At 40.5% G+C, this 12,130-nt stretch overlaps 1 protein-coding gene across 1 annotated transcript in view; it reads left to right on the top strand.

Moving 5' to 3' along the window:
- The window catches only part of ADAMTSL1 (ADAMTS like 1), a 553,327-nt gene that overhangs the window by 527,940 nt on the left and 13,257 nt on the right, over positions 1-12,130 (top strand). Inside the window, exons 25-26 of the mRNA XM_056848970.1 lie at positions 9,849-10,049; positions 11,389-11,569. Of these exons, the coding sequence (XP_056704948.1) occupies positions 9,849-10,049; positions 11,389-11,569 (382 nt within the window). The remainder of the gene's footprint in view (positions 1-9,848; positions 10,050-11,388; positions 11,570-12,130) is intronic.

The following is a 12,130-nucleotide window of genomic DNA, read 5'->3' as shown; positions in this document are numbered from 1 at the left end:
AGATGCCACGCCTGGCTTCGGGGTTCCCCTCTTCCTGCTGACACCAAGGCCAGAATTGAAGATCTTCTCTTTGAGGGAAAGTCCTTATTTAACAAGGAGACTGATCCTATTTTGGATAGGATGCTCAAGGGCAAGCTCAGTGCCAAGTCTCTGGGCATCTCTTCACATGGGTGCGCGGTACTTACAAAGGTATTTTCCACGCCACTCCCAGCAGTATGGGCAACCCTATAGGTATCAGTCATCCTATTCTCAGCAACTATTTAAGGGCCCATATGTTCTCCAGCAGCAGGGTAGATGGTCTGCCTCCAAACAAAAGAAGAGGCAGGGGGTCAATCTCCTAGGGATTTCATTCCTAGGGGTAAATCTTCTTCATGACTACATGGGGATGTCTTTTTTCTGGACCAGCCTTTTTCTGATCCACCTTTTATAACCAGTGGTCTCAGATTATTTCTGATTCTTGGGTTTTTCCATGTTCCTCCACCATTATGCGGCTGATGTGGACTCCAGGCATGATGCAGCTGTTGGGAGAGCAATCCTACAATAGTTATTCTGATGACAAGCCCACACCCTCCTCCAAGGTAAATGAGCTTGCTACTCTCCCATTCAGGACTACACTAAAGACACGAAGATGAAAACAAAGTTGCACTTACCTGTAACAGTTGTTCACTGAGTGTCTTCTGTGCAGGCACACATCCCTCCTCCTTTCCCTTCTGTGGGCTGCCGTTGTTGCTTTTCTTGATGATTGGAGTATTCTGTCCTCTTCCATGGCAGCAAAGGGAGAACTGAGGGAGGAGTGCTCCCTTCCCCTCCTTCGCGTGAGCATTTGGGCGGGAAATGGCCTTGCTCTCGGCATTTGACAGAGGAGAGTGGGAACGCTCCAAGCGCTCTGAAACTTCTAGAAGCTTTCCGGTCTGATCTCTGCAGCCAGCCTGTACCTGCGCAGTCCCTGTATAGAATACTTTTGATGAACAACAGTTATCGGTAAGTGCAGCTTTGTTTTTTACCATGACTTTGTCATGTTTAAGTTACAGATTCTTGCTGTTTGCTGTTCAAAAGCAGTAATCACCCAAGTTTCAGTTCCAGTTCTATACACTCATCAGTCTAGGAATTCATTGGGTTTTTTTGTATAGGTGGAATCCTTCTGAAAGACTGTTGTCAATGCCTTTTGTCACTTAATTACCCAATAAAAAGGACACAAAGAACAGGACAGTGAAAACAGGTGCAGTTTCCCTCCTTTGTATGCACCACTGTATTAAAAGTATTTCTTCTTCATACATCCCACTAATTTCACGCAATCAGTAGAAATTCCTGCTGTAGTGATTTTCAGAAAATGAAGTGTATATGCAAGGTTATCTGTACCAAACTGTAAAGAAGTCCTTTTGCATTCTTCATTTGTTTTTCTCGCACTCTCTATATTTGGATGTAAATATGAGTGTGTAATATCTTGGACAGCATTTATAATGCAGCCAAAGGAACAGATGCCACAGTGTTTGGAGTTAATTTTAAGTTCCTGAATTTTAAGAGAAACTGAAGTATAGATAACACTTAAAATTGTTGGGAATCTAATCAAAGTCAGTAAATCTATCCATGGCAGCTACCATTTTAAGGATTTAAGAATTTAAAAAAGGCAGTGTAAAGCCTTGAGTCCCTATATTGCTAAAGAACTATAAATGTTCTAATGTTACCAAGCATCTGTAAGTAGTTTATTTATATGTTTTTGAAGAACATCCATTTACATTGGACTTTGGGTCAAACCAGCTGAAATGCTAGATGATCTGTTCACAAATGTTCAGCACGTTTTTTATTGCTACATAACATCTGTTAGGACACCTGATTAATTTGGGGGGCCCAGTGCAACAGAGGGTTTGACACAGAGCCTTGCCAAATGCTTCTGAGTAAACTTAACAGTCATGAGATGAGGGCATGTCCTTTCATGGTCTGGTAACTGGTTTTAAAAGAGAGACCAGAAGATGGAGAAAGGTTTTGAAATAGAGGGAGGTGAGATGGGGGGGTCCCCCCCCAGGATCTGAGGTTGGGACCAGTGCTATTTAATTTATTCATAAATGAAAATGGAAGTTAACAGAGAGGTAGTGAAGTTTGTGGATTACACCAAATTATTCAGGATGGTGAAAAGACAAGGGGATTAATACTTCAAAGAGCAGTTCTCTAAACTGGACGAATGGCCAATGAAATGGCAGATGGAATTCAATATAAATGCCAAATGATGCAAAAAAAAGCCTGATTTTACCCATAAGAGGTCTGAGCTGGCACTGACAATAATATTTTGGGGTTGTAGTGGATGGCTCAATGAAAATGTTGATTCAGTGTTTAGCATGGTAAAATCCATGCTAGGGATCTTCAGGAAAGGAACTGAAAACAAAACTGCCAGATACCCTTATATGCATCTCTGGTGAACAGTTCTGGTCATTGCTGTCAAAATTATATTGAAGAGCTAGAAAGATGCAGAAAATAGCAACCAGAATTATTACAGAGCTAGTGTCTTCCCAATGAGGTCACAAGAAGGTTAGCAAAAAGCCTAATACTAGAATGAATACTTAAGGGTTATATGTGATAAATTAACAAAACTTTAATACACCACAAACGGTATACAATTTCCATTAAAACCAAATGTGCTTTGACCAATAGGCCTTCCTCAATGGTACAAATGGTTAAAATATACAACATAAAGTAAAATTGTTTAGAATACAAAATAAAGCTCTTAAACACACACAAGAAGTAGGGGCAGTTTATTACCTTGATAATCTCCATTAATGGAATAGATTAGGGCCTTAAAGAATCATTTTTCTGATTTTTGTTATAACTGGTCCAAATATCTCCATTAGCAAGGTCAGTATTTTGCTTTCTGAATATGGATATACACACCATAGAGCTACGATTCACTCTGACCTCTGACCCTTTTACCATTTGTAATGTATTAAAGTTTTGTTAATTTATGTCAGATAACCTTTATTGGCATAATATTGATGGTCACAAGGTCAGAGATAAACAGATAATACATAGCTATATTAAAATTAAGTTTGAATCTTCACCTTAACAACTTCTGCCAAGAACTCTGCCACCTTCACCGCAACATCAGTTGCAAGAATTGGCAAGTGGATGTTCTATAAGGGGCCATCCATTTGCTGATTAAGGGTAATATAAATTTTTTATGGGGTTCTTCATGTAAACGACAATCTAAGATAATGTGATGTAGGGCTTCTGGCTGGCCCGTTCTGCATGGATATACCCTCTTGTTAAAGGGAGTCTTAGTAAATCTCCTGTATAAAACCTTAGATGGAAAGGAATTGAGTCGAGCTAACATATAATTTATGTCATGTAACCCTTAAGTATTCATTCTGGTATTAGACTTTTTGTCAACCTTCCTGGTTACCTACTCTTTCTGGGTTGAAATTTCTCTTCCCCTTTCTGTTTCAGTGTCTTCCCAATGTGACAAGACTAAAAAACTCTGTATCAGCTTATGAAACTGATTGGCAGTAGACTCAAGAATGACAGAAGGAAGTACTCCTTTGCACAAAAAGTAGTTGACTCATGGAACTCACTGCCACAAGATATAGTAATAATCATTAGCTTAGATGGATTTAAAAAATGGTTGGAAGATTTATGGAGGATAAGTTGATCACTGACTATTAAGTATAACAGTGGAATGATACTTCCAGCTTCAGAGGCAGAATATCTTTGTCAGATGTTGCTGGGAACAGTCAACAGATGAGAGGTTTTGTCTGCTGGGTCTGCTTGTGGGCCCTGTGTCAGACCACTGTTGGAAACAGGATGGTGGACTAGATGAACCACTGGTCTGACCCAACACTGCTGCTCTTATGTTCTTATGAAGAATTATTTTTTTCTGCCTGTGCCATTTTCCCAGCTTCAGGTGTTCTTCACCCAACCAAGATCACTTCCTGTATTACATTTTTATCCTTCCTGCAGAGAGCTCAGGGCCGTTTACATAGTTCTCCCTTCCCGATTTATCCTACCATTCTGTGAGGTAGGTTAGGCTGAGTGAAAGAGTAACTGGCCTAAGATTACCCAGTGAGCTTCAGGATTCAAACCTCAGCCTCCACTTTTCTGGTATGGCATTGTAACTGATATATCACACTGATTCAGAGCTTGGCTCAGGAGAAAGTAAAGGAAAGAAGCTGTGGTGGTGTGTATTGTAAAAAACAGGCAATGGGGTAGATAACTGACATTTCTAGCGCAATGCTCTGATGAACAGAAGATTTCAAAGACCCTTTTTTCAACCTTGAATTTGGATCCTTGAGCATACAAAGCTTGTACAAGTTACAGAACGACATCAGTATTGAGTAGCAGTGTCCATTATGTGACTAAAACCTGCATCCTGCTGGCAGATATATAAGTTGCCCTGACAGCTTTGGGTTGTGCAGGATAACACCTTGTGGTCCGTATCCTCCTTACAGTAGGTGGTAAATTTATTTGTATGTGGCCATAGGCCTTCATAAAACATCATCCACAAAGTTATACAATATTTAAAAAAGACATGTACAAGAAAATAAAATCTAGTAGGGTTATCATGGATACGAAGTACCAAAAACAACATCATTTGTGGGATTCTGCTCTAGAGCTAACTATCTTAGCTCTTATATCCTCCTTACAGATTAGAGAAAACCTACCTTTACCGCTTGACTCATGTCCAGACTTTGACCCAGACTATCACTATGAATTGTTTCAAGAACTAATAAAGCTTCCATTCATAGGAGATATGAAACAATAACAGCAGAGTTAGCCAGTAAAGTGTGTGTGTTTAATGACCAGAGTACAGTCCACTGTTAAAAGGAAATCATGCTGTTTCATATTTATAGTCTTCTCCCCTGGTGACTTCTATTTGCTCAGTCCACAAGTCAACACAAGGTTTTTCTAACTTCCAGCACTTGCAAGCATGGTTTGGAGAGCATGCATCTTTCTGTTTTCATACTGTATCTCCAATAGATGTGAAGTGAGACCACAGGGGCCACTTTCTCTGTTGATTCAAGAGACAGAACAGTTAGAGTATGGCTTGCCATTATGCAAGTCCTTGGATTCTTTGGTTCTAATGTTTGTGTACTGTTAGGAAACCCTTTTTTCTTGGAAAGACACACAGACAGATGGGTGGGTTTGCAAGGAATTGGAGGGGGAGGAATGGACCAAAGAATCTGTTTTTCATTCTTTGCTTCCACAAAAGAATAAATTTATTAGAGGGGGAATATGACTTCGAGAATGCTTCTTCTGAGTCCAATCACCTCTTCCTTCCCCAGAGTCACTTCAATGTGGATTTAGGCCAATTCAGCTGAACTAGGCAAGAAAATACCTGCCAGATAGTACAGACTTATGCAGTTATATAGTCCAAGCCTGTTAATTTCAGCTAGGTTAGACTGGAGTAACTCTGCATAGGATTGCCACTTTAAGACTCCAGACTATTAATTTGAGTGTTCTGGCTAAACCAAGAGGAAACAATCAAGCCACACATTGCTTGTTTCTCTATAGCCAGTGAAGCTTGTTTCTTCAGGTTAGTGCTTGCATTCTGTATTATTAGGGAATATCCTCATGAAATGAGGGAATATCTTAATAGCACAAAGTACAGGGGCTCTGATTCCATGGTAGCATATCTGGTTTGCATGCGGAAGGCCCCAAGTTAAACCCTGGTATCTCCAGTTAAAAGGATCAGGTAGTAGGTGATATGAAAGACCTCAGCCTGAGACTCTGGAGATCCATTGCCAGTCAGAGCAGACAAGCAGGCTGGTCAAATAGCAGACACTACCAGTGGTCTAACTGGCAACTTCATATGTTCATGAGGGAAGCATGCATGAATAGTCTTCATTGCATAGCAATATGGGGAGAGGCCCAAGTATAGTTTTGACCCTGACAATTTTTTCTTCATGAATTGGGGATGCTCACCCCTGACAATTGTGTGTATTTAGAGACCACATATTATCACTGAAAGTTATAAATAGATTTTTCTAGATATGGAGTCTATGCCTTTCCTATGCCTTCCCATATTTGAGTGGTGCAGAGTGGTAAGGTGCAGTTCTGCAGACAAAGCTCTGCTCACAACCTGAATTCAATCCCAATGGAAGTCAGGTTCAGGTAGCCGGCTTGAGGTTGACTCAGACTTCCATCCTTCTGAGGTCGGTAAAATGAGTACCCAGCTTGCTGGGGGTAAAGTCTAGACGATTGGGGAAGGCAATGGCAAACCACCCCTTAAACATAGTCTGCCTAGTAAACATCATGATGTGACATCACCCCATGGGTCAGGAATGACCCAGTGCTTGTACAGGGGACTACCTTCACCTTTAATTTATCTTGTAAAAATGTAAATGAATGCTGTGATAGAAGAACATTCTCATAGAAGCTGTGAGTCTTTCCCTCTTTAAAAAACTTATTTTAACATTTAGGCTTTCTAAATAAATAAATAACCAGTCCCAATAGTAGAATATGGGAGACAATTATGCAGGTACGTGGGGAAAGCAGATATGACTCTGAGTGATGGTTCTCTGTACCACAGGACCTGCCATAGGGCTGTGTGGCTAGTGGGTGAAAGCTATAATGTTTTAAAGTTAGCTGGATTGTAGTTATGTATTTATTCAGATATTTGTACCCCTCACTTTTCTCCCCAATGGGTACCCAAAGCAGCTTACAATATTGTTTTCCCCACCTCCATTTGGTCCTCACCAACAGCAAGTTTGGGAAGAGAGTTAGGCTGCGAGTCCGACCGACCCAAGGTCACCCAATGAGTTTCCATGGTAGAGTGGTGATACAAAGGTCGGTCTCCCAGATCCTAGTCCAACACCGTTACTACTACACCATAAGTTCCACAAGTTTGTTCTTCCAGTTAAAAACTACTATAAGTGATAGACCTGAAAATTGAAGCTGGTTGATTGAAAGGGAGGGCTACTGAAATGACTATGCAGGAACCGGCACTGGTTTGATTATGATAGCAGACTGGGCTTTTTTCTTTCATTTGCTGGTGTCATTTTTTTGAGATGTATTGAGCATTAATAATAATTAACAGGATCATATCACATGACTGTCTGGAAATACAGAATGAATACTGCTGTCAGTAATCTGCTTTAATATTATTCCTGTGAGCTAAATGAACGAGGCCAGTTTTCAGGATGTTATTGTGACATTTTTATTCCCACTAAATATGTGTAAGAGATTATATACTAAGAGAAATATGTAGGAATGTAACCGGCCAAGAGTGATTGATGCTTAATTTAATGGATGCAAGTGGGAAATAAATGTTACATACTCATTTCATAGGAACTAGCAAGATTTTTTTTTCATTGCAAGAGGAAACTCAGTGATAGCACGCATTGTGAGAACAGGGTTTTGTTTTTAATTTTTCCCGTTATTGGCTTTGTGGTATTCCCATCAAGTACTATTTTATGTATTGCTTTTGGAATAAAGAGTAATAGATGATGCAAATAAAATATGCAATCATGAGAAGAACAAGAGTTGATTTATTTGGCAACCCAGAGCTTCATAGGAGATAAAAAGAAACCAACTAAATTTGGCTGAAGATTCCAGCCAATATTGGATGGTTTTGCCTTTGCTTGTTTTCCTTGATTTTTTTTCACACTTTTCTTTTAATTTATGGAGATTACTTCATGAAACAGGGTTAATTGCATGTTTTATAAACCTCCATGTCATTATGTCAGCATAACAATGACTCCTCTGGTTTGATAGTCTGCACAGATGTTTTAGTATACATCTGCGGCTGTAGTGAATGCACTGTATACATTCTGTTATCTGTGATGCAAATAAGCTACATGATGGGAACCAACGTAGGGCCAGTTCTCACACAACCACAGCGGGCAAGTATATACCTGGCAGGCCAGGGGAATGAGTGCTGTCCCATATACTGCATGTAGAACCTTTCATGTCTAGTAGGGCATCAATACACAAATTCCTAAGAGATTAGACCCCCACACACAGTGAAAAGCAGAAGATTCATTGCATTTGTGGGATAGGGTTGCCAACCTCCAGGTACCAGCTGAAGATCTCTTGCTAATACAACTGATCTCTAGCTGATAAGAGAGAAAATGGCCACTTTGGCACTTGGACACTATGGCATCGAAGTCCCTCCCCTCTCCAAACCCTGCTCTCCTCAGGCTTCACCCCAAAAATCTCCCACTGGTTGCAAAGAGGGACCTGGCAACTCTATTATGGGACCTTGTATAGTAATTTACATGCATAGGCCCAGAGTTCACAAGGAAAGTTACACATAACTCAGAACTAAACCACATATGTATGAACTTAGCAGTGATTATATTCTTTGGTGGAGAAGGGGGGTCTTCAGTGAATCATGGCCAAAGCACACCCTATAGCTTTATAGGAAGACGATTAGCTGGAGGAGTGTTTCCTCCTCTGTTATTCACCAGTTAAGGACTTCATCCCAAGCACTGTTCCTGGAGCCCTGGCCAACAGAAGTGAGGTGGGTGGTTACTAGAGAAAGGACCTTGTAAATGGAAGGGACCCACCTAAGGAATGCCCTCCCCCTTAAAGCTCACCTAGCACCTGCTTTATTGCTACTTGGGTGCCAACCCCAAACTCTGTTTTGTCTCCTTGACAGCAGTACTCTGTGCCACGGGACTCCATCATTAGGAAAGAAATAAAATCACAAGAGGCTGGGGGCCAGGAGCTCCCCTGTAATTCCATCACCCTGACAATGAATGAACCAGCCTTCAGTACCTCAGCCATGCTTTACTTCCGTCTTATTATCTGTCAGTTGTGCTTGTTGCTTAGAATTGTCAGTCCCCGGTGAAGCAGAAAAGGTCCACTTGCATTTGTGATTTTATTTAAATATAACAGAAATCATCAGAAACAAGGCCGAAACACATTAAAACTCACCAAACGGTGTATTGCTTTTATTATGAAGACTTCCTCGGTGTTTAGATGCATAATCTGAAGGCCCCAGTTGTAAGAAAAGACTTGTCCTGACAGATCCTGTGAATACATTTCAATGACCAAGTCTCCGTAACAGTGAAACCCTGAATCCCTATATGGGACTTAACCCTTTCTTGACATTAAACAGAAGGTAAAATCCTTAATATTGGGGGGGGGGGGTCATAAAAATATTTAACTATTTCAGAATATATTTCTCCCCAAAGAGGACTTAAAGCATCTCACAACATCATTCTCCCCTCCTTCATTTTTTCTTCACAACAATAACCCTGTGAGTTAGGTTAGGTTGAGAGAGAGTGACGGGCCCAAGGTCACCCAACAAGCTGCCATGGCAGAGTGGGAATTCGAACCTAGATGTGCAGATCCTACTCCAACACTCTAACCATTACAATATGGTGGTTCTGCTATGGAGATTATAAATAATAATGTGAAGGAAAGGTTGCTGTACTGTCACGTTTCCCCATTATTCTTTCAAGGTGTCATTTTCATTCCAGTGCATTCCAAATAACATAAGATTTCAGATCAAGTTGACTATTACAGTCCTGCATAGAGGTTGTCAAAATATTTCTGGATTGTGGTGACTCATACAAGGGCTGAAACATTGCATGTGCTTGGATGGATCCACCTGGTAAACAGCTCAACAGAGTTTTTACACCTACACGGCAGTCCCATATAGGGATTCAGGGTTTCACCTACACCTACACCTCTTGGCATCAGGTGGCTCTAAAATGGAGGTTCTCAAAGCTTGCACATGTAATACCTCTAATAAGGCAGGGTCATCACCGTACAAAATGATTGTCAGTGGCCACTACTTGGACAGTGAAAATTGATCCTTGTTGATAACCAAATCCTTTATTTTTCCAAACAAGTGAATACAGGGCTAGCTACCCAGTTTGTTGGGATCTGATGGATTTCTCTGTCTTATTTTTCAGGCTGCCCAGTGGATGGTCATCCGACCCCTAACATCACTTGGTTATATGCTGGTCAACCCATCAGTATGCCCCACCATGTGCTGGCAACTGGTCAGATTCTTCAGATACTGAACATTAGCAATGATTATCAGGGTGAAATCAACTGCGTGGCTCAAAATGAGGCAGGCTTCCTCATACAAAAAACCTCCTTGATAATTCAAGGTAAAAATGGTAGTTCTTTGTTTTTTGGATGGATTTCAGAGGCTACCATTGGTGCTGCAGGTGACAAAGTTTAAAACTCAGACCTATCAAATTCGATGTGGGGTAGAATTCACTAATTTTCTGAATAAAGCGACATGGATTTTAGGATTTTACCAACAGTGTTTATGTTGACTCCACAAAGAGTGAAGAACACCGATACCTGTAAGCCAGATACATCAAAGAATATGCCTGTAAACCTGGCTTATTTTTAAATAATTAAAGTGTCATATGAAAGATGCCTTTGCAGAGATGGTGAAATATTTGAAATGTCTTTTGCAGTTATATTCTTGACAGAAGTGCATTGACTTGAAGCATGGAATACCTGTCATACTCAAATAAGCTATACATTTTGAAGTTTACGTACATAGTACCACAAAATGTTCTCTAAGGAGTACTTCCTGTGTTGTGAATGCTGTTAAGGGAATACTCTTACAAATTAGTACTGTCAGTATGACATAGGAAGGATTTATGTACTTGGTAACTTGGAAATAGCATAGGTGTACGTCCAACTGCTCTGTCTCTCAGAATCTCAGCACACCTTTGCTGAAACATTCTGATGATTCTTCCATTGTTTTTCATTCATAGTAAAGGAGAAAGGGAAAATAAGCAGTTGAACATATGAAACTGCCTTATACTGTGTCAGACCATTTATCCATTGGGTACAGTATTCTCTACCTGGGCTGCCAGTATCTCTCCAAGGTCTCAGGCAGAGGAGGTTCTACCCCCAACTCCTGCTACCAAAGATTCCTTCACTGAAGATTCCAGAGGTTGTTCCTGGAACCTTCTGCATGTAAAGCATATGCTCTACCACTGAGCTATAGCCCAGGGAATCACCTGCTTGTGCCATGAAATGATCATGATACATCTTAAGAAATATGATACAAAAGAGCCACTTAAGTGAGAAATGAGGGTGGGGAATACTATTTTCCTTACTAAGAAAAGATTACAGTGTGCTTGGAAAGCCAACCCCGGTTGCAAGGATGGTTTCTGGAGTTGAAGCATTTTTGTTGGTAAAAATCAACTGAGGGAAATGAGAGGAAACTGATAAAATTGAGAAGAGAATGAAGAGCTGAAAGAGTGTTGTTTCTTTTCTTTTCCTTTCCCTTTTCCTTTTCCTTTTCTTCCAGGCCACTGATGTGATATAAATGGCTACCATGGGTATGTGTTGGGATACAAATGAATAACCTTTTTTGTAGGCTAGTGACTTTTTATTGGCCCAGCTACAGTTTCTAGCAGTGTTAATAAACACCTTGTTGTCAGTTTTACATGTTTTAACATAAATGTTACATTACTACAACAGACTACTGGTGGTCCATGGACAAGATGTCACCCTGTTCAGCCTCTTGTGGTAACAAGGGAATACAACATCATCAGCTGAGATGCTTACTTGATAAAACCCAAGTCAACATATCTCATTGCCTGGAGAAGCCCAAACCAAATCTACAACCCATTGCTTGTAACAGAAGAGACTGCCCTTCAAGGTTTGTTTTTCCACTGAAATGTACAGTAGCTATCACAAATCTTCACTGTAGTGTAACGATGCTTCACATTTCTTGTCGTCAAAGAATGTGCTGATCCAGTGCCGGATTTACGTATAAGCTAAACAAGCTATAGCTTAGGGCCCCACTCTCTTGGGCCCCCCAAAAAAATTAAAGGAAAAAAAACTGGATGTGCATTTCCAAAATATAAGATAAAAAACAAATAAAATAAAACCTACATACAGCAACAGTGTTTTGTGTTGTGTAGGCTCCTATGATGTAAGTAATGGGGCCCCGCCTGCTAGCAGGGGCCCCATTACCTTCAATAGCTTAGGGCCTCATCAAACCTAAATCCGGCCCTGTGCTGATCAAAACAAAGTTGCACTAAAATGAACATGGTACTGCAGAACTGTAAAAGCCATTCACCAGTTACCTATGGTGAGTTAAGAATCCCTTGTAGGAAATCAGTTAGGGAATCTTTAGTAAGCTGGAAGACAATTGGTCCTTTTACCATTTCTCTTTGCAGACACCAAGGAGAAATTGATCAGGTAAATCTGTCTTCAG

The sequence above is a fragment of the Euleptes europaea genome, chromosome 4, assembly GCF_029931775.1.
Source record: "Euleptes europaea isolate rEulEur1 chromosome 4, rEulEur1.hap1, whole genome shotgun sequence".
NCBI lineage: Eukaryota > Metazoa > Chordata > Lepidosauria > Squamata > Sphaerodactylidae > Euleptes > Euleptes europaea.
This window is presented reverse-complemented; position numbering and strand designations above follow the sequence as displayed.